Consider the following 23,963-nt stretch of genomic DNA (forward strand, 5'->3'; position numbering starts at 1 on the left):
GGAGGAACCCAAAGATGAAGAGGAATCCAAAGAGAGCTCATGTCTATTTGCACTTGGCAAGCAACACTGCCGGAACTCCTACATCTTTTATTTTAGTTCACTCAAATCATTTGATGTCACAAATATTCCCAAGAACAGCGAGGCTGCGTTGCCTGCACAGTGACAAAACAACTCAGCTTGACAAGAAAACCAGAATGATCATGACCTTGTTGAAGTCTGATATTCTGCCCAATACCACCTGTTGCAATGTCACCCTCAGTTTAACACAAAATCAGCACTCCCACTAAAGAAACGGCCACCATTCTCCCATTTATTGCCACAACAGATTGAGGTTACTTACACGCTGCTGTCTGTCAGCGACATTGTGTCTGCATCACTGGACATGCTCTGCTGCTCGCTATCGTTGGCACTGGTGGCTGGGGCCAGAGCATATCCCGTGTTGACATAGTAAGGGTTAACAGGCTCTCTCCATGACCCATGCCTGGAAGAAAAATGAAAATGTCAAATTAAAAGGACACAATCTTGACCCTACTCTACTGGGTTCTCTGCATCACTGCGCAGAAGGACTCTGCCTTTGAGCCCCAGCATTGGTGACACACTACAGAATAAGCTGTGTTCATATTAAGTTGTATTGATAAAACCATGAATGATTTGACTGGAAGCAAAAGGGAATTCATAAAGATGATATTGTCAGAGTTGAAGAGAGACAGAGAACAAGACTATTATGGCAGAAGTCCAGTTCACATTAGGATTTACTGTGTCCTCTGGTTAACTGCTAGCAGCGACACTTTGTGAGCACTGCAGGACATGTAAAAGCAGTACCTAGATTATTAGACAGCATCTTTCTTAGTAAAGGCAGGCTCCTTTCTACTCTTCCAACAGTGAGCACAGCCCACCGATCCTATGCTTGCTTTTACATCCCACCTCACTTCCCTCTAACATGTTTGCCAAGGTAGGGAGGTAAATAAGAAATGGAAGTTGCTTACAATGCCGAACCTGACGCTGACTTCAAATGTCACACTCGGGTACATCAAGCACTTGCAAATTCCCCCAGCAGGGACCATCTCATTGCACCTGCCTTGCCAGTGGCCAACCTGTCCACGAACATACAGAGGCTACTTCGTACACAATCCCACACGCCTTGTCCTCCAGACAGTTATTCAAGATGCAATCTCTCATACACATCCAACTCCAGCACACCTCAGCTCAGTCCTGCCACACGGGCATCTTGTCACTGCAAGGCGTTTTGAAATCCACCAGGAAGAGGAACAAGCTGAGATGTTCACACCAGCACAGCAACAAGCATCATTTAATCCCCCTCTCTCCCTGCCTACCCCCCTGCATGAAGAGGGGACAGATATCAGTTTATAAATTCCTGGGTTTTCCCAGCTCTGATGCCAGCTCTGAACATCACAGCGATGTTTTATTTCAGATTACCAAGTTCATCTGCGTGATCTTTTGTTTAGTGACTCAGCAACAAGCGCCTAGTTGAGGTGGCTCAGAGTGGACCTTGAGCAAACCCTGCCAAGGAGGGCATATCACACAACTTTCGTTTCCTAGTTTTGCCATGAAAAGCCTTTATGCAGTGGTCAAAGTCCTACAGGCAACAAGAAGCAGTCCCTGCCCTGATGAGTTTACTTTTAGATAGGATAAAACAAACAACAACAACAAAAAAACACCATCAGAAAAACATGTACGGAGTGAAGGTGAGGAAGATACCAGCAACGGAAAAAGTAGGCAGTTTTGGTGTATTTTTTACAGAGTATGAACACAGCACAACCATCTACTTGCTATCACCTACTGGTCTTATCACACCGGCCACAACACGACACGAGCTGGGAACAGCAGACAACTCATTCAGAGTAGAGGTTTTCAGAATGACTCATTAATGCTCTGGAATTTGGGATACAAGGATGGAAGTACTACCAAAGTATTTCAGAAGTGACTTAGACAGGGCTACAGCCTTTGGCTAGCACACTGCTCACACAGTTCCTGCTCACCCTGCCCTTCTGCTCCTAGGAACAGAACCAAACCATTTTCCTTGTAATGCAAGGGGTCATGGACACCACCACGTTCACAGGTCACTATGAAAAAACGTATTGTTTTAGGCCCATTATGTGGTCAGTTAGAGGCTATTACCCTCCTATTCTCACAGAGAGAAAACTAGTACTTTGCTTGCCACAGAACAACAAAATCTCCGAGCTATTTCTCTGTGGATGACGGAGCTTAGTGTAGCTGCAGAGTAGTGTAAAGAACATCTAAAATGGAGTCACCTGAGGTTTTCCACTGCTGTTTGAGGCACAGGGAGTCTTGTGAGGTTTTGCCAGGCTGGTGCAGGATAGCGTTGGTTGGGTCTGAACGCTAACCTGAACTTGGGATGGCCAGGCATCGTGGATGTGTCTGAACACACAAACTTCCTGTTCCTTTAAATGTGCACTGAAGCAGCCTTATTTCTAACTTCCATCAGACTTCCAAACAGATTTCCAAGGGAAACATTAAAGACAGGAAATAATTTGAACAAGTTCACCCCAAAAAGTAAAGTATAACAAGTGAAAACCTTACCACCACCCATTCACCAGCTCTCCCCTTACATAATGGGCAGTTCTGAAAATTAAATGAACTCGGTGCTGTGCAACCCTCATGTCAAATCCGATATGACAGTTGCGTGATGGAGGCGGATAAAACCTCTTAAATTGAGCTGCGAATGATGGATAGGTCAGGCCTTCCCTGCGGGCAAAGAGAAGGAAGCTTTTTGGACAACCCAATTAAAATATAACACCAACTTCTGGTGGACATTTTGCCAGGCCTCTCTGGAAGTGGCATGGATTATTCCAGCACTGTGTTAAGAAAGCTCTATGATATACAAAACAAAACGCACAGATCAATCAATTTCTCCTTTGTTTCCACTGATCACTTTGAAGGGAAGGAAAACACCTCCCACCTCCCCAGATCAGCCCTGCTGATACAACAATGCCTTCTGCTGGGATATCAGCGGTACACAAACCGTGTTGGTTTTTTTTTTTTTGTTTTTTTTTTTGTTTTTTTTTTTTTGTTTTTTTGCTATAACCTATACCTTCCTTTTTGGGAGCAGTGCTTCGTACTGTGCTGGGGCACTGGGAGGCACACCGGGTCCCTGCTGAGCTCCAGGCACCGCCAGCCAGCGCCCTGCCCGTGCCAGCCCAGCGCTGGGCCCTGCAGACAGTGGGAGCTTTGTAGAAGCCAAGGCATCAGGACCACGAACTGTCCTTTGTGTTTTAAGAGTTCATTGGGCCCGAATCTGAGATAGTTGAAGGAATTCCCGTGGTAGCGGCGACCAGAGGGGTGCCTGGAGGTCCCTCGCCCCTGGGAGCAGCCGGGACGTAGGGGCTGTCCTGCAGCACCCAACGGGGCTGTGGGCTCTCCACGGAGAACACAGGAAAGAGTTTGGTCACAACTGTTGTATTTAGCTAAAATTACACACTTAAGCGTGTATACAACAGGGATTACTTCCATGTTAGCTCTGCCTCTAATACATCAATGCAAATGTAAACTTTCAGTAAGCATAAGTACAGGGAAAGGGTATAGGATTTCAAAGCAATCATAACAGGTTACATTACTTTTGAGGAATCCATCTGTATTCAATCCTTCTCTTAATGTTCTCTCTCCCTGACAACTCTCTTCAGCTGGCTCGTATCACCATTTGAATGTTTTGTGCTGTGCCTCTGAAGATCGCTTTCAACGTCTATTAGCAGGAAAACATTAAAGGAACATGGAGGCTAACAAAAAACCGGTCACTTCTGATCTGGGAGGGGAGGCTGCTTTAAAAGGGATACAGACACACTCGGAGCGATTTGAAATGTCAGCTAAAAACTTCACATACCGAGCTCTATGTGCTGATAAGGGCAATAAAAGGAAAGGTGAGCATTTAGTTAGACTTCAAAAAGATTCCTGCAGACTTCCGGAACTCACTTTGGACCAAAAACTTCAATTATTTTTTTTAGAAATTAACATGTAATGTTTCACACACTGCAGAAATAAAACACTTCTCTTCTGCAGCTCTCAGTTGCTCAGCCCTCAGAGGAACCACACATGGAACAACTCTAATAAAGCCCACAGTGACCCAGCTCGTCCAGCCGCCTCTTCTTTTCATACAGCTCTCCACTGACCTTTGTTAATTTCTTTAATGCCGACAGGGGCCAAAACAGTTTCACAAAACCAGTAAGCATCTCCTCAGGGTTTCCTTCTACCTGTTCAGAGTTTATTTTACATATTCTCTTGGCTGTATCCCTTTACCTAATAGAATCACAGAGTGGCTTGGCTGAGAAGGGACCTTCAAAGATCATCCAGCCCACCCCCTCCATGGGCAGGGACATCCTGCACTAGACCAGGTTGCTCAAAGCCCTGTCCAGCCTGACGGTGCACTCAGCACTCAGACCAAGCACTCAGACCAAGACCAGCACACAGAATTTTGAACATGAGCACCATCAGATCTTGGAGCTTCGATGTCAGCGAGAAGAGGCAGATTACCAGAAGTTCTCCACGCATCGTGAGTCTCTGTGGGCATTGTTTCCCTTCCAGCTTTGGTCTCCCAGTCTCCTTTACACAATTCCAAGCTCACAGCTATTTCAATTTAAATCAAAGATGCCAAGTGCCCATTTTTTTGCCAAACACGCTACTCTTCGCTCTGTTTGAAACATGTAGGTCCAGCATGCTCTGGGTAAGAACTGCATTACCTTCAGTATCCCCAGCGGGAGAAAGATTCAAGCATCCTGTTTGCAAAGCCAAATACCCACGACATAGTTCCCAACAACGATATTCTTAACCCCATGCCATATTCTGAGCCTTTGGTCCTCAAAGGCTGGGTGAGCTCTTTTTTAAGCATGGGAGAAATCCCATTTTCTACATGGCTTGAGCAATAAGGCAGCTGATGATCATCCAAACTTCATGAGTTGCCTTGGGAAGCTCTGAGCTGCAGGAGAGGCGGGGACGGGGCCATGTCCCAGGGAAGGACATCCCAAAAGCCATGCCCTGCAGAAACTCAGGATCTCTCCTTCTGTCAACATTTCCCATGTCCATTAAAAAAGCGACATACTTCCCTCCAAGAAAAAAAAAACACAAAACTTTCATATTGACCACGTGTTGAGTCTGTGACTGGCGAGAAACACTCAAACAGAGCTCTCCTACCTCCTTTATTTACACCTACCAGCAAGTGGGCGACTGTCACATCCTTCATGCAATACCACATTCTGTTATCACAGCCAGTCAATCAAATTAAAAGGTGCACTCGTTAGCTTATGATGTATGAGCTGAAGCATATTTAAATAGCAGGTGCTGACAACAATGACCGAGTGGCAGGGTCACCTTTAAAACAAAAGATTTGAATGGTATCTACAGAGAAGTCTGACTTAATTACATTACTCTACCAACTCAAGAGAAAAGCTGTGGTTTCCAATCCATGGTACCATCTACCACAACCAAGGCTTGCGCTGTACTGGGTACACAACTGTTAGAAATGCCCCAAAGCATCCAGTATTCTCCAGCAGTCCATCACTGGTGTGTTTTGGACCTAGGAATGAAATGTCTATGAAGATGCAACACTAAAAACTTTACTCTTGACTGGATTTAACCTGCACTAAAGACACAAAGCCTAGTCTGGAGGTTAAAACTGGGGATTTAGCTGATAATTTGATTGCAAATCCTCAGGGTTCCTCCACTCAAAACTCTTCCCAATTACCATAGGCAGTCACATACTGCTGTGCATCTGAACTTCATCATTGCCAATGTCAAGCTAATCACATGTGTTCTAAGCAAGGGCAGCTTCTTCAAAGATGGCATCAATTCTGGACATGTTAATCTGTTCTTTGAGGTATCCAGATGGCTCTCACCAAGAAAGTTCACTTCTAGCTCTGCAGCCTGCGAGCGCAGCAGCCCGAGCACTCTGTAGAGCATTACAAAGAAACCAGATCAAAGTTCTGCCTTATACAAAAAAAAAAAAAAAAAAAAAAGAAATCTGAAGTTTGAAAAGCAACAGCAGCCTGTCACTTGTAGGCTTAAAGACGACTTCTGCATGCTCCACCTATCAGGGAATTTATGATTACAGTCTGGCTTTTAAAAGCTGATGAAAAAAAAAGACACTCTTTAGCGCTCCTTGCCTTTGCAAATCTGTATCTTCTTCCATGGTTACTCATCCTCCCACGCCGGAGGAAAAAGGGAAATAAATAAAAACTTAACTAAAAGTACAGATAAGGGCTCTTCGCCTCTTTATTTCTAAGGCATTCGGTTCCATTTTAGGAGCACACTGAGATTATTTTATGGGTAGCTTCAGTAATTATTGCTAAGCATTGAAGCACTACCACAAAACCTAAACCCAAGATCTAACAATCTAAGTTTCCAGTTTCTAACTCCTTTGCATCTACCAAGGACATAATGCTTCTCAAGACTAAGGTACAGAAGATGCATTCATTGAAATCAGTAACTTAGATCACAGGATACAGCAGGGTGGGTGAGAAAAACGATTAGATTTTGTGAGAATCTAGGAAGGAGGCTGAAATAAAGGAAAGAATTGGTTTGCTTAGTAGGCAAATAAAGACTAAATGGGCTAAATATTTTGGTTGTGCTGCCCTATCACCAACCTAACCTTAAGAAAGGATTTCAGACAACGTGGTGCAACTACAGTGCTCCACGGAAACTGAAGAACAAGCCCCTTGACATTTCATCTGACCATGTTTCTATAGTGTCAGCCCTCCCAGCTCCTTCCTGACAGAGGCAAGCTTATGTACATTCTGTTACCCCTATGTAATTATGTATTCCATCCATTAGTTATCCACGGTAAAACTGTTTTTGCCACACAATAAAGTCAAATCCTTCCTAAAAACAACACAAATCTTCCTTAGAATTAGACCAAAAAGCTCATTTACTTTATAGCACAACGCACAAGAAATTAATTAAAACAAAAGAAAAAATATGGACAACACCATGTCTCACATCAATTAACAGGCTGCTTGGATCGTATTCCTGGAATAAAGGAAAAGTAGCAGAACATTTTGTGCCATATCTAGCAATAACAGGTATCTGCTCAGACTCATTGCAACATTTAAATTCATTGCCTGAATTTACATCATAACGTAGCTTTTTAAAGAAAATTATGAGATTATTAGTATCAATTCTTTTCCATTATGAAAGGTTGACATTAAATAGGGAAATTCTCTATAAGGTGCACAGGATTTTTGCCTGCATTAATTGTGATTTGACAAGGGCCTTACTTATTTGGAGCAGCCTGAGTCCATCAGTCATTCCAAAGGCTCTATAGTGACCTGAGAAGCTACTAAAACCAGGGCACAACAGGTTTCCCGTGTGCATTCTGGACAGCCAGGGCATATTGCTCCCACTCATAAGCCGCACTCGCCTCTATCCATTGCGTGTTGGACAATATCCCATAGGAGAATTCGTATTTTTAATATTTTATTGGAAAGAATCCAGCTCATGCAAGGATGTGGTGAACATCAACACATGTTGCCAGAAAAAAAGTTGTCTTCATAACTAAGTTTGTGACTGATATTAAACTGGATCCTGAAGGCAGTGAGCAGAACTTGAAGCTGAGGAACAAACCCTCCTGACACCCCCAGAACACAGAGGGCCTGCCCAGGATGACAGGCGTGAGGGGAAACATCGTGACAGAAGCACCAGTGCACTGTGAGGTCTCATTTTGCATTAAAATAAATACAAAGGGTTTCAAATCCCAGGGCCTTGCAGTGTGCACACGAGCTTGGGATCCCATCAGGGGATGGAAGCTGGGCAGGAATCCGCACTCCCAATGTGCTCCAGCTGCCCAAGAGCCTGGGTGGGCACCAGCCCAAAGGAAAAAAACAAAAAACAAAAAACAACAAAAACAACAAAAACAACAAAATGCAAAATGAGTGGGGGTGAGGGCATGCTCTGACCATGCAAATGTGCTTCCCAGAGGCCACAGGACTTGCTGACTTGGACACGTGCACGCAGGACGATAAGGCAGCCTCCTTTCCACCTGCTTAAACTGAGAACTGGGGAAAAATTCAGCCCCAGGTGGATAGGTGAACCCGTTAGCAAAGCAGAACTGCCAACCATCCAAAGCCCTCCGCACCACGCCAAGCAAGCAAGCACCCGTCCCTTCTTCCCAGCCTGGCTGCAGCTGAGGATGCTTCCTTGGCAGATGAAACACGCAGCCGAAAGCGTCTCCCGGATTTCCAGACACCCACACAGTGCAGCTCCACCCCAGAGCATCCCCCTCGCCTGCTCTGCGAGCTCAGCAAGGGCCTTCGTGAGGCAAATTACTTCCAAATGCCTGCCTCTGAGGCGCGGGGAAACGAAGAAACACAGGTTTGTACCTGGCTCTGCTCGTAACCTAAAGAAGGCAGCAACTCCACTTTTAAAACACCACTGCCTGCAAACTATCAAATTAATCCCGGGATTTCAACAGCTTTTCTTCATTATTTTTCATCTCAACCAAACCACAAATTTACTTAATGACTAAACCAGGCGAGCGAGTACTTTGTTTTCCAGGCAGCGGGAACCTTCCTAACGGGATCCAGGTTTTCGGCAAACGCGTCGGCCCGGTGTCACGCGAGGCAGAGGGTACATCTATGGGTACATCTGTGGGACGTGCTGGCCCTGATGGCACCACCAAAGCCACCAGCACGGCAGCCGGGGTCGGCCCTGCCAGGCGGCAGCAGCGCGCAGCACGCACTGGGCTGGGTGAGGCAGCGCCTCAAGTCGGAGTCAGGGCCCAGGCAGGAGGAATACAATAAGAACAGTGTGTTCCAGGAACGACCGAATAAAGAAGAGAGCATGCTTTTGGCGAGCGGGATTCAGCGCTATAATTCTGTCTGCCGCTTTTCTTCCCTGTCTGAAGCAACATTGTTTGTCCACGCTTCTCTGAAATGGAAAGTATTTCCTCCTCCCGGCTCGTTCCAAAGGAAGATCTGAGGAGGCCTGGTATAACCAGGCATAACCGGGGCTTCTCCAGCGCCTCGGCTACTCCTTGCCAAAATTTCTGCTCAACAAGAAAGGGCTTACAAGATAAATTACGAGCAGATTTCTCTGCAAGCTCATTAACTGAAAACCAGGGCCTGTAGGATGAGTAAGTTTTTGGACGGGAACAGAACATCCAGCTTTGGCCGGTGACTGCAGTGTCTCCTTCCCTCCTAGGCACCCACAGAGCCTCTCGAGCTTTCAGTGTGGGACGGGGCAGGTATGTGCCTGCAGGTCTGGGGACCACGCGGGAATTACAGAGCCTTTGGGTTCAAAGGGCAAGTCAGTCGCAGCTCAGCTCTTCCTTATGTTGCTGAAGCTTTTCAGGAGGGCATAAAATCCAGAAATGCAATCTGTGCTCCATATTGCTTTCAGGGATACATTTCCTGATACTGAAATCAAAACAGCAGCGCTGCTGATGGCTGAAATGAAAGGGCAAGATATGCAAATCAAGGCGGCTCCATTTGATAGAGACTAGTTAAACTTTGACATTAAACTGCTTGTTTGTATTGCTGGGCCACTTAACACAGGCTGAGCTGGACAGCCACAGACTTACTGGCTCCATTTAAATCTTCACCGGAACTATCAAATGAAACTCAATAATCATTACCAATGTTACCCACAAGCTTGGTATTTTAATGAAAGTGCAAATTTGGGTGTTAAAAGAAGCAGGTTGATGTCATACTCTGAACATCTATGAGGCCTGTGACTTAACCCCTCAAAAGGTTTGAGCCCCAAGAGCTTTGATGGAGGCCTGCCGATGATGAGGTGCACAGGACTACTGCGATCTCCTAGTAATAACCCTGCACAAAACCCAACTTTTTTTCACTGAATAAGGCCTGCCACACCAATGCCCACGAAGCAGAGAGGTCTGCCTCCAAGCACAGTCACTCACTTGCGTTTTAACTCCTGAAGAAAGGAACCAAGCATTCCACCGGCTGAACAAGAACCTCTGAGGTGACCAAACTGCATCCCCGGCTGGTAACAACACCAGGAACATGGAGGGCTGGCAAGACCTGGCAGAGATATAGCTGAGTGTCCGAATTTTTTAAAGTCTCCCAGAGGGGAGATTCAGCTGTTTAGAAACATCCTAATCTTACCTCTCTGTGTATATTAGAGGTCAAGAAGTGGGATCAGATATTGGCAGCATAAATAAAAAAACAGCTCAGTAGAGCGCAAGACCCTTCACAAAGACGTTTCATACCTTCACATTAGCGATTCCTGCAAAGGCTTATTTAACTTCACTTCAGATTAGGGAGCGCAGGTAAGTTTAAAGCCAAGAGAGCATTAGATCAGGGCAGGGAAGAAGGCCTTCCATAGGAGGCTTTTGCCTCCACGCAGTGCTTTAGCACCAGCAGGAGTTGTACGCATCATCTGACCGCCACCATGACGGATGAGCAGGTCTCAGAAGTACAGCACCACGAAACAGCTGCTCCAGTAGTTCTCTGGAGGCTCACGATTCCCCAAACGGGGTCGTTAAAGGATACTTGTTGGATCGCATTAACAAACAGCAAGCTGTAGCAACAGCAGAATACTGGCAAGCTGCAAAAAAGCTTTTAAACTTCCTCTGTCATTTACTGCTCAGCTCTGAAGAGATGTCAGCACCAGAGTAAACATATAAATCATACTCAGTCTCCTGGTCTCTACTGGGAGCCAGTAATCTGACGTTCCCTTCTCCACTTGCGCTGACCTGGCAGACGTAATGCAGCGGCTGGGGGGATGTGAGCTTTTGGCCAGGTCCATCACGGAGCGACAGCAGTGACAGGTCCCTGGGGGAACTGCAATAGCGACAACCAGAAGGCATGAAACACACAGAAACTGGTCTAAGGGAGACAGAGACCGTTAAAAAGGATCTTGCCTTTTTGATGCATACTTTTCTTTTTTTAAGAATTTAGCAGATCAACAGCAAATAACTTGCTCCTGTGCCCCAGAAAATACAGAGGGAAGTTAGTCTTGTGAGAGTGTTACTGAATCTTCCTTTTACACTAGTGCAACTGTTTTAGATGCAGAGTGAAGTCTTCATTCACAGTCCTGCTTTGGGACAGTCACCTAACCTTGGATCCCCAGCAAGACCTGGAACCCAAATCATCCACTGCTGTGTCAGGATCACAGGAGGTCACATTTTAAAACAATTTTTGAAGTCAGAAGACTCAGTTTCTACTTTCTTGTAGCTGTACTTTCACAAAGAGATATAAATTCAGTGGCTGACTGGCAAACCAAAGAATTCAGCAATAAGAAAGATCGAGATCAGCAGCATCTGAAGCACATGTCAATTAGCAATGCTGATTAACTGCATATACATTGAACGTAACTAGAAGGACCCTGTTAGGCACACTCAGCTCCCGGACATGACAATATTTCCAGAGGTATTATTAAATAGCTCAGGGTGCAAGAATCTTCTGCTAAAGAAGGAAGGGAAGGGAAGGAGCAGGGGCAGAGAGTGACCAAGAAGGAATAGTGGAGACGAAGCACTGTAGACTGGCAGCAGCCCCCATTCTCCCATTCCCCTGCACTGCTCAGGGGGAGGAGGTGGAAGAGGATGAATGGGGGGAAGGTGTTTTTGGTTTCTTTCCTTTATTTCTCACTTCTCTAGCTTGTTAGCAATGGGCAATAAATCTTACTATCTCCCTATTCTGCATCTGTTTTGCCCGTCACGATAATTGCTGAGCCATCTCCCCATCCTTATCTCCACCTCTGAGCCCTTTGCATCATATTTTCTCCCCTTTCCCTTTGAGGAGGGGGAGTGAGAGAGCAGCCGTGGTGGAACTCAGCTGCCCACCCGAGTAAAACCACCACACTGGTAAAGCACTGCTCAGAGAAGTCCTGTGTTTGTTTTTTCTTGGTGCACTTTACAGCAAGTGAAACTCCACTTTAAGAACTATGCTGGGGTTTGTTGTTATTTTTGCCTTATAGAATTCTTCTGTTTTGGTTCTCGTCCATTAGAAGAGGCAGATATATGAGCTTTTACCTTTATTACACAAATTCCACAGTATCTTTTCATCTGGTATGCATTATTGTGGGGATATATATGAAGTACCATGTCCATTTAAAGTGCTGTAAAAGAGCTGTTTGAACTCTCATTCCATTCCTACGTATCTTTATACAATTAAAACCAGTTGACAGTTCCATTTAGGAGAAATAAGTGACAATGCAAGCAATGTGCTTTTGTTCTAAATAAACTAGCCACTGTCCAGATAAAAGCCAGCTGTTTTTTTTTTTTTAACCTCAATTTCTTAAAGACACAAGGCTAGGTGATCAAACTCTAAGAACTTCTGATCTCTCTTTACCTCCTCCAGAATTCCTGAGTACAACCTATTTGCTGACACTCAGCCAAATTAAAGAGAGGAAGGAGGCTCCGAAGACACTGCAATAATTAGGGAAAATGGGAAGGTTCAGAAAGACTAAGTGCTGTGAATAATGACACGGCTGTGGCTGGATCTCAGCCGTGACAGGCAGCAGAAAATCTGCATGGAGGAGAGACATTACAACGGCCACAAATGCAAAAAATAAAGTTTCAATTTTAGCTGATACCTTCACAGACACTGCAGTGAACACACATGCATTGCAGAAGCCAGGTTTTGGGGGCTGCAGTGCCAAGACCTGGTACAGTTCTGCATTTTGGATGGCCGCCCCAAACCACCTGCAGTTGATGGGATGTGTTGCTGCTCCTGTTTGTTGCTGTTTGATGGAATCGGAGCCCAGCGCAACGCGGCACAAGTAACACCACCAGTCTGAACCACTGCTACGCGCCGAAGTCGTCTCAGCTGCCCTAGCTGGAAATGAAGCTCTGTGGACGAAGGAAAAGAAAAGGCTGCTTTCTGTGGAGTGCCCAGAACGTGAGAGCTGTGAAACACCGGAGCTCATCTGCGTGACAAATAGTCCAGCTGTTACAAAACGCGTACGTGTGATACTACTCACACAGGATTTCATTGCCCAAGCAGGTATTACAAAAATGCCTCATTAGTTTAAAGGCTTCCTTCCCCTGAAGATAACAGGGCAAAACAACCTACAGTTTTGAAAAAAAAAAAAAGTTTTCTGCTCTTGTACCCACATATCATGCTACCGATTACTGACCCTGCACTATCTCTGCAGAACTTAACCTGCCCTTGGCCAAGGGTAAATGGACTGATACCCTCCTTTTTCCCTCTCCTTCTTTGTAATTTATCTAGCATACATCACCCAAATCTTATACTGAGTGCAGCATAATTCACTCTGTTGGAGATTACTCCATGGTACTTTTCACAAGTGAATCTTGTATTTAATATTTGTGATGTTAGTCTGGAGAAGGGAGAAGCTATTATCCTCAAGTATTAAAAGCTAACTGCAATGCTGAAATAGACAAAATTTTCTCAGAATTTGGATGCTTAATTTGAAATGCTCTGGGCCTAATAATCAGCATTTTTGTAAGACTTCAGCCTTATATGTGCATGCTCAGCACGTCTGAGCTGGGGTCTTAAGCAGAGCATAGAAAAACTACAGCATGTGCTGCAGGGATGATCCTAGGGAGATTTGTCTTACAGGATGTCTCTGGCAGAAACCAGCAGGGAAACACCTGGGTTTTTCTGCTTGTATCTTCTGCCTCTTTCTGCTTTTTAGTGATGGCAAGAGGGAATGCAGATGCCTGGTACACCTTCCTTCCTACCTGCTCTCTGTTTCTTCCCCCAGCACCACTATCCATCCCATGCGCTGAACTAAGCAAGAAACCAAAAGAAAAAGAGTCACTGATCACAAGCATCAACAAGTAGCTACAAAAGTAGAAACAGCTATGAAATTCCCTGTGACAGCACCATCAGTCTTACAGCATCTGTGTCTTCAAGGAGCATTCCCAGCATGTCTCTCCTGGTTAGTTTTATGGGTTCAGTAATACGGTTAAGATCAGAGCCCTCAGAGGCAAACAAGGTTTCTCTCCTCTACCCTGCAATTCATTTGCACACAAGATATTTCCACCCTGTTATCAAAATTGGCTGAGATTAACAGGTTAAAACTCCTTATGATACGGACAAAGTGAGAGGCATGCAGACAAAGCATACCAGGTAAGCAGTGTTTCCCTCCTACATAATAGGGTTGAGCTAAGGCTGAACCCTTACCTACAGCACCTGAAAGCTCCTGGGAGCATCAGAAAACTCCCTCCTGGTTTCAACACCCCCTGCAGCCTCCTCCCTTGGGAGCTCCCCGGATCACCTGCTCGCTGCTGGAGGATCTCACTCTCCTTACCTCCTCCCCTTTCTTTGCCCCAAATGCCTTTTTTTTTTTTTTTTTCTCTCTCCCCAGAGTGTATTTTCTAGAGGATTAGAGAAGAGAGCTGGCTCACCTAAGGATGAGCAGCCGGGACTTCAAAATTAGGAGCAGCAGCAACAGCAATTGCAGTTTTCAGCCTCCGAAGTCTGAGCCACTATTATCTCTGAGTGAATGTGCTTCTCAGAGAATCTGGCTGCCAAATTGCAACCATCTACGGCAGAACTTGTGCAATTTTCAGAAGCTTACGGTTTAGCCAAATTTGGGTGGATTCTCACATGGATAGCAAAAGGTACGTTCAAACTGCCACCACCAATCCCATCCCCAGCAATCTGCTTGCCAAATGATACACCCCTGCTTCAAAGCAGGAAAGTTGGAAGGTTATCAATGGAAAGTAAATTGTCAGACTCTGACATGAGCAAAACAATGTAATTTCCTCCCCCTCTGTTTTTGCTGAAATTTGCCAAAATAATTCAGCCTTAGGCAGAATCTCAGTGTGGAAGAATACCAAACAACCCAGTCTGATAAAGATATGAGCAACTACAACAAAGCTTTATATAATGGGAAATGTTAGGCAACCATGCCTGCAGCCACTGCCGCCAGCTCCGCCTGTATAGTAAGGGAGCAATATTTTAACATCGCTATTAACCCCCCCACAAAACTACAAGCAAGCCTGCAACGTGATTCATAATACCCTTGGCATAAATTTTGATCGCAAAGTTGATGAAAGCAGCCGGCCCCGAACCTGTGTGCGAAAAACGCAGATGAATTAAACAAAACGTGCAGGAGCTTGTGACATCAATGTCTGAGCCTGTGCCCCAGCGTTTACAGCTGTGAGACTCCCTTGCATGACATGATGCGACAGCAGAGAGGCTTGGCTTCAACTTCTGCTGACAGTACCTTGTCACATCCAGGGCAAGAGAACAATACTTGCCAGTGGTTCTTATTATAGGCCTGATCTTTCTGAACTATGTATACATCCACGATGCACAATTCACGCCTTGAATAAGTGAGCAAATAGATAGTCATCTGCTTTGCGTGTGAGCGCTTGCTAACACAGCAACTGCTCAATGCCATCATCTTCTCTGCTCAAGACAATAACAGATGTCTGGCACGCTGAAGACATGCGTTTGTCGCACAGCTTTAAGCAAATAATAAATGAATTTATCAGTTCCACTGCTGGTGACTTACAGGCCCTCCACGTGCAGGATCACTGCTGCTTACCTGCCTGGGGGATCGCCTGCCCAGGCTCTCTTACCGCAGCGTTTGACCTCTGGATCTTCAGCTCCACAACTCCTCTCAGTATCAGCACTGGAAGTCTACCTTGGCCCAGGTGCGGGATCAGAATAATTAATCAGGCTGCTTCTCCGGCAGCGAGAAAGCGGCGTTCCCAAGCAACTAGTTCTTGACAAAACCTGCCTAATACCCGCCAGGGTTTTTTCGCTGGGAAAAGTTAAGGAATTGGTTGGGACAAAGAAATACCTGCACATGTCCTTGACTGCAGCCAGCCCCAGAAGACCAGGAGGCTGTGCCTGTCAGGGGCAGCTGCCCCTGAGATCAGGGAAAAGAATCCTCATTTACTGATGGAAAAGCAGGTGTATGTAAAAGCATTTTAGGGATTTTATTATTTATTACTGCAAAAAGAGGAGATCCAGGGCCATGACAGCTCCCAGGACACCGGTCAGGAAGACTCAGGCCTCATTTTCGGGAAGAATGCCAGTGCTGAGGAAGACTTCTGCAAAGGGACAAACCTCTTGACATAGAACTTCACAGAAAACATGGTAAGAAACCAGACAGGGAATATAGCCCCTGAAAGGCATCTAAGAGAGGAGATGTCTCTGTCAGTGATGAGGAGGACCAGGACACCAGGTTTGTGATCCAAACAGCAGGGGAGGAGTGAAGTGACTTCTGTTCAGCTAAAAGTTGATACTAGCTGGGAAATTCAAAGAATCCCTTGTCTCTCACTCTCTTGACTACTGAAGAATGAATTTGCTACAAAAGGATGGGTTGGGGATAATCAGACCCTCCAGATCTTTCTGATCCCGATCAATGCTGCTTTCTGAAGGGAGCAGCACCAATAGTCCAAGGCCACCCACCCGGCAGAAAGTCAGCCATGGGGAGCTGGTGGAACAGGGGTTCAAACAGAAGTCTAAAACATGTGAAACATTTAGTTCTAGAGCACGAAAAGATTTTGACCCAGTTTCAGATTTTAGGTCCATCTCCTAAACAAAAGCAGCTGAAGTTTAAATGAGCCAATTCTGCAGACCATTACGCGGCTGTTACACAATTCCTTCTAATCCCTGAAGTGGGGAAGATGTGCCAATGCCAACCCAGGCACATCTTTGTCATTTCAGCTGGACTTCCAGCCTTTTCTCTGAAGATTTCCTTCTGTTAAACCATTCCTGATGAATGCCAAACACTAAAAATCTCCCCAAATATTTATTGTAATTTCTCCGGCTACACTACCACAAGAGCCTAAATTCCCCTTCTCGGTCAGTGAGCTATCTAGACCAGAGGTCTCCAAATCTTGCAGCCTCATAAACATTACAAAGGCTCATGAGCCCCTACGAGCAGTAAGGGAGAGATTGTTCGTGCCACAAAAGGAACAAAAATGACCAGCCATCCCCTGCTGGCTATTCTCCTCCCCTGAGAACTTGGTCTAATCCCCTCCACCCCACAGCCCCTAAAAGACAATGTGCCAAGGAAGGGGAGCAACTGCTGTGCATACTGATTCCCCCCTCTCGGCATGGGTTCCTGGAGGATCACTGCCAGCCAGCTGCAGGAGCAGCTCCCTCTGCGCAGCAGTGCCAAAGCAGAAGGCTTTTCATCCCTTTTCATCCCTTCCTCTCGCAGACTGCCCAAAGAAACCACCAGGCTGGTTGTACCTCTCTCAGGTTCAGGTGTCAGCAGAGCTCTTCCCACCACCTCTCTGCATCTCCAAAAGCCCAGCAGACAGAAGGGACATGGAGCAGACGCAGCTCCTGCAGCCGAGCCAGCCACGGAGGCAACTCGCGCTCATCCAAACATCTGGGGGAGAAGGCAGAGGATGCAGTGCAAGGAGCACGTTTACGCTTCTCTCCCAACGCTGAATTTGCCAACGCAGCACCCTTCGGGTGACGAGGTACACAAGCTCGTTGACAAGCCATGCAGGGAGCAAGAGCTCACAGCACCAAGAGAAAGGAGGGAGGCAAGCCAGGAACACCGGGTTATGGCAGCACTCAAAGCCACTCCTGCGCACTCAGGCCCACAGTGCCAGGGTCAGCCCTGGAAGCGCTGCTGTCTCTAAAAGAAGCCACAATTGAGAAGGTAACATTATAAACCTATAAAATGCGGTTTTACTGCTGCTGACTAGCTGGGACACGCAGAACATGTGTTGCAGGGAACATTGCATGATTTTATTAGCAAGCACAAAGCCATTCATGCGGAGTGGCCCAAATGGGGTGGGCTGAATTAAGAGAACAATAGCAGTTCATCAGATGGCCCTTCCTTTCACATGTGTCTTCAACTTACCATGCTAACAAATACTTAACGCAGCTTGGAAGTATATTTTCATCTGAAGAGCCTCACGTTATTAACACGTTAGATTAAAATCAAAATAATTGACGATGTAACATGCTCCTGATGCTGTTCATTAAATGACTAAATCGAAAACATCAGCACCCAGCCAGCCTCCTCCTCTTTTTGGAAACTCACTCGCCATCAAGTGACTATTTGCCTGGTTTAGCCCGAGCCAGCGCTCTGCAGCTCTGCTGAAGCTAAGCTGGATGGTCCTGCAGCACGACGCGCTGCCTCGCTGCCCAGGCGTGAGTCATGGGGGAGCTGTGGACCCCTTGAGCTGGTCAGGGGAAGATGTGCTGAGATCCAGACCAATCCGAAAGGAAACAAACACGTTGCGTCAGAGCTTAATGCTAACCACGTTTCAAATTTGATCACGGATTCCAGTTCCCCAAATAACAAAACAATAGACACCAAAGAGGAAAAGTGGAAACTGCTGCTTGGGGAAACTTGCCACAACACGCTGGCTGGAAGTGTGCTGGGACATAAATCCTGCTCCAGCAGGGCTGGGGCTCGGCGCTCCAAGCGCTCAGCAAGGCAGCCTGCTTTAAAGCAAAGGCTGCCTGCTGCTCTGCCTGCTTCCGTCCCCGTTTCATTTCCAGCACTCCTTGCAGCGTCCAGCTGATGCACAGGATTTATGCTGCTCAGTTACCATGGGCAGGAGAGATGGGAATAGCTGAGCAGAAGAGACAGGACAGCACGGAGATGGGCGCAGTGAGCCCAGGGCTTGGAAGGACCAACTTGGAAAGCCACACAGCGGGCTCTGGTTCGCAATGTCCTTCTTGCAATGCGTTCCTGCAGCATCTTTAGGATTTAGAGCTGCCCCTGTCTTATTTCATGACATTTTTCAAGAATTTGCTTTCACAACAGTTGGGTAGGTGAGCGGAGATGACACTGCTTTAGATGTCACACAAGGAACAGCCTGCATAATGGCTGGAATTATGGATTTGCCATGGGACACCAGTACAAACAATAAAGCAGCAGAGCCCTGATTTAACCTTTGTCAAAGAATTCCTAATCTCCTCCAAGATTAGACTTTTGTTCTTCTTAACTGCCAGCCAGACAAACACCACCTAGACTGCAGGGGGGAAGCCAGGCCCACAAACACAAATTAATTACATCAGCTGTAATTCACACCTCTGCCTGCTTTTGAAGCAACCTGCTAAGTGCTTTTGCATAAGAGAGTTGGGGAAAAAAACAGCAGTGTATCAAACTGAAACACAGATTTCTGTAATATCCCTGTGGGTGATTTCACACAGATGCAGTTGTTTCAGTGCTGCTCTGTGTTTATCACCTCATCCAGTCCAAGAGGACTCCTCCAGGACCTGCCATGCCAGGAACACAATGGCCATAAAGCGAGCTCAGCTGGTCATTTCACCAACCTGCAGTCCAGTCCCCTTTTCACACAGAGGATCGGGCAGAGGAACTTCGCAGCAGCTGCAGAAGGACAGGACAAGCCGTGCCAAAGGGATGCTGAAACATAACTAAGGAAGGCACCATTCCTCAAGGGCTGCAAAATCCCACATCCCAGTGTAAGGCTCAACATATCCCCTCCGCAAGCTGGGGGGGGGGCTTCCAAACAGGACCACCGTGCAAACAATTAACGAGAAGTGTTTTAGCTCAGGCAACCTTTGCAGCATGACCTTGAGCCAAGCAACATGACGCTGCCTGCAAATCTCCAGAGAGAGAACTCGGCATCGCCGCCCTGACCAGCGGTGGCAGGCTGTGGGTAGGACAGCACCAGGGACTGGCGCTGTTCCCACCGGTTAGCACCCCAGAGAGAAACTTTTAAAGATTCAGTCAGTCCCATGCTGATGCTGCACAGCTTCCAAGGGAGAAAGACAAACCCATTTTCCTATAAAGGAAAATAAATGGCAGAGTGGCTCCATTTGCTCTGATAGGAGAACCCCATCACGTTTACAGCAACTGTGTCGAGGAGCAGGCTCAGACGTCCTGCATCTGATCTGGACCCCAAATCATGCAGCCAACTGCAAAAGTGGCACCCAAAGGGATGCTCCAGTTATCTCCCCACCTCCTTCCTGCTCCTTCTCCTCCGCTGCTACAACCCGGACAACTAAAGATAGGAGAAGAACACGGGCAGCTTAATGATGGATGGGTGAAACCTTTCAATGTATCAGATTATCACTACCCGGAGGCTGATGAGGGAGATAGCGGCCCAAAGCTCATCCTGCTGGAATGGCATGTCAGCAATGCCAGTGGCTTTCTGCTTCCCCACCAGCCAGCGGGGTGGCAGGGGACAGGATGGGCGCACGACTTGGCCCTCCCGACTTCCCTACCTACCCCAGAGCCTGCAAAAATTTCCAGCCGTTTCTGCAGGTTGAGTATTCCTGCCAGCTTCCTGACACACGCTGTACAAGAATTTCCAAACCAACTAGAAAATGAAAAAAAAAGAAAAACTCTCTGGACTAATTGCTTGAGATAAAACTACCACTTATCTCCCAAGTGATTACACCTGACCCTTTGGTGCACGGCAGTTCTCCTGTGAATAAAAACATCAGCTATTTACCCAGGGTGGGATATTCATGAGGACCTGTAGGTGTGTCAAGACAAGGTCAGTAAGGAGAGGGTTTTTTTTTTTTGGCCAACAGATACAGCTTGGAAAAACAAGCAAGAAGCAAGCCTTCAGGCCCTCAGATTACACGCCTGGTCTGCAAGAGAAGCAACAAACTGCAAGTCAAACACAGGCTGAGAACAAATGCTCCAAGTCAAATATATTAATCAATTAGATAATTGGAGTGAAAAAAGCTGATCGGTGCCCCCAAAGCGGATGTTAGAGGTTATCAGGAAGAGATGTGGTAAAGCTGCCAAAGACAGTTGTCCTCCACGAAATACAGAGGTTACAGGGTGGTGAAGTTTTAGGACATGTCAGCCAGTACCTGTCCTTCCTCGAATGCAGGATTTTTAGGACTGGAAGCACGCAGCTCCCAGGCCCATCTTCAGAGGCACGTTCTAGACCTCCACCAGGAAATGAGAGCTGAAAGGCCCTACACAGAGCAGTGGTTTGTGCAAAACCAAACAAATTCACCTGCCAATAACTGGTTATTTCTGCCCTCTGACCAAAAAGCTCCCTGCATCGGGGCGCACATGTTGCATTTCACACGTGGATCCTACAGCAGCAAGCCCGTGCAATGACAGCGATCACCTCCGTGCAGAACCTGCCTCTCAAACCCTGAGACCATCGCAGTTATAACAACACTACGGCTACTACTGAAGGCCAAAATCTTTCTTTGCATAGACTGGAAAGAATCCCAGCAATTTCAATGACAGGAATCTCCCTGCCTGCCTGCAATCTCCTGCAGATTTTCGAAGCAGTTCCTCGACGCTGCCTAATTCCAGCTCAATATTCCGCACAAGCGAGTTATTTCAAACATTTTCAGCCCATGTTGTTGTGTGCCAAGGTAGAGTTGGGTGTGAAGAAAGGATTCATTTAGTTAACTCTGTTTTACTCAGCAAGTGGAACAAATTTCATCACCCCCTACAAGTCCATTATGTATTCTATTTATACCACAAACATTTGGTGCACAATTCAGGAACAGCAGGAACAGGTGATGTAATGCACTGTACAAACAACATTCTATTCATACAGTGGGAAAATAAAGTGCATTCTCTTGGTTTCTTTGATCACACTTAAAACAATCAGATTAGAAGTCACAGATAACCCAATACACACTGGAGATGAAAGGGCTCTGGAGAAATAAATCACCCAAAGTTAGATATTAAGCAAGATTTCTCTCTCAACAATCAACTTATCTGTGGATAGAGGAGGAATGACCATGTGGTTTCAAAATCCTGCCAGGCATTTTATTTATTTTTATAATACCATAAAGCTACTCCACCCACTTTTTCAGAATGAACGTTGCATTACACAACACATCAAAGAGACTTTATGGCCTAAATTAAGCAATAAAATAGTTGAGATTGTGCGTTATGCTGAAAATTGGCTGGCTTCTTGTGCCTGGTGAGACGGGAGGTGAATACCACATGTTTCCAGAGCACCTGAAGAAAGCTTGGGGCGGAATGGCCTGAGGTATCAAACCGTGTGGCACTCGCATTAACAAACCAACATCGTGTCTGAGGCCTTCAGTGCCCGCTGGGACCCTCTCCCACCCAGGAGACAGCACTAATGCACAGAAATCTGTCACAAGGCACGCAATGTGGGCGCTGACACCAAACGCTGCCGCACCAATAGGATATTGCACCCTTCATGCTCCCGGTCTTTAAGGACTGATTTGCAGAGAAATCTCTTTGTTGGAGGCTGGGGGCTGTAAGGATGTGGTTCACCTCACCTTCAGCAGCAAGAAAAGGATAATCCGTGGGAGCCAGCAGTCGGTAGGGCTGCTGCTCCTGCATGCTGCGCTGCCGGCTCCTCGCCCAGCCCTGCCCGCCCGCTGGCTCCTCCACCTCCCTGGCTGACACAGACAGGGGAGAAATGAGAGCTTGGGGCATCATGACAGGAGAAAGCTGGTGGCCACATCGCTTTGCAGCAAGGCTGAGTTTCCAGGAGCAGCTCTGGAGGTGCGAGGAACGACACAGGCAGCTTCTGTGTGCCGGCGCGTGCCAGTCCTGCCCCCACCGCTCTCTAACTAAAAACAAGGTGAAAAAAAATAAATAATTTGGGCCCTATCATGCTTTTCTGCGGCCTGACTCATAAGCGTTTGATCTCCTAAGGCTGGCAAGAGGTGTTGGAGCCTGCCCCACGGAGCCCCCAGCCAAGCAGCAGCAGGGACGAGCCGGGCTTGAGCCGCTCCTCGCATCGGTCAATGCGGCCACTGTTGGGCGTGCTGACTCACCGCCTTCCCCGAGAGCTGTTCGACACCCGTCCTCTGTCAAACCAGCAAAAATAAAGCTTAAATCATTCTATGTTTGTGGAGACTTAGCGTAGCAAAAAGAGGGTTTTTGTTTTAAGGTTTTGTTTTGAGGTGGTTCCTCAAGGTAAACTTTTTCAGGCAGCAGAATTCGGCCACATGCTTCTGTGGGAGACTCTCCAAGCGGCTCCTGCTTTTAATTCGCGCTCTAAAGACACAACGAGGACGATATTTAAACCTACAGACTGCATTTAAGGGAAACACACACACACGAAAAAATGTTCTGGAAACCCTCAGGTATGGGAGCGGAGCCATTCATGAGGCAGCCTGGCTTGGCACAGTGTCTCCCAGGGATTCAGACGGGAACGAGAGGGCTTTTAATTTCCAATTTTCGCCTCTCTTACGTGGGACTTGGAATCCCAGCCCGGCTGTGTCAATCCACACCACATCTCACCCCACAGATCCCCAGAGCTGCGCCTGGCCTCAGCACAGCTCAGGTGTAGATGAGGAGGTGACAGCACCCAACCTGACACTTCTGTTACTGCTGCTGTAGAAAACAAAACCCACACGGAATGACAGCAAGGAAGCCCACAATAACATTTAAGCTCAATTAAGTAATAATTCTAATGTCCCATGAAGGACCAACAGCACTCTCCTTCAGCTGGAGAGGGACAAGGCCAGGGAGAGGTGAGGCTCCAGGCAGACCCCAGAGGAACACCGACCCGGTTTGGCCCAGGGCAGCAGCATACCGGGCATAAAAACCCGCTTCCCTTGTAGGGACCAGGCTAAGACACACTTCTGGGCCTCAAAAACTACCAGTTTGGCCTGCTCTAGCCTGCCTAGCCACCCTACGTCCAGGTAGCACCCCACATCAGTAAGAACGGCGATTCTCTCTCTGTCAACTTCCTCCAAGGTGCCAAGTTTTAATTAACTGATTTTTCCACAGTATTAGGAATGCCAGGAAGCTCCAGCGTATCTTCTGATCAACTGCATTTAAGCAGTTAATTACTATTCAGCCCTACTCTTCCCCAAGCTTCATGTGCCATGTCAGAATAAAGAGCTACCAGGCCCCTGCCACGACGGCAGCTGTTTGATGCGTAAGCGTTTTAGGGAAGAACAAGTCAGTCTTTTGCACAAGCCATAAATACGGTATGTAAGGTTTCTAGATTCTTTGAAGGCCTCCAGAGCTTTGTAAGAGACGGGGCTCGTTACGAACAGGTCACCTGATGCAATTAGGAGTTATGGTGGAGTCTCCAAACTTATCTCAATCAGACACTCTTGATTTCCTGTTTGCGGCATTGACAAATAAAAAGCTCTACATTACGGGTAATTACACTTCACAGAGGACAACAATTAAGAAGT

The 23,963-nt window shown here is 46.7% G+C and overlaps 1 protein-coding gene across 3 annotated transcripts in view; it reads right to left on the reverse strand.

Annotated features, from left to right (window-relative positions):
• Positions 1 to 23,963, reverse strand: part of AXIN1 (axin 1) — a 76,988-nt gene that overhangs the window by 35,460 nt on the left and 17,565 nt on the right. For all 3 annotated transcript variants that reach the window (XM_068698878.1, XM_068698877.1, XM_068698876.1), the window contains exon 3: positions 341 to 481. In XM_068698878.1, the coding sequence (XP_068554979.1) occupies positions 341 to 481 (141 nt within the window). The remainder of the gene's footprint in view (positions 1 to 340; positions 482 to 23,963) is intronic.

This window comes from Anas acuta, chromosome 15 (genome assembly GCF_963932015.1).
Source record: "Anas acuta chromosome 15, bAnaAcu1.1, whole genome shotgun sequence".
In the NCBI taxonomy this organism is placed as follows: Eukaryota; Metazoa; Chordata; class Aves; order Anseriformes; family Anatidae; genus Anas; species Anas acuta.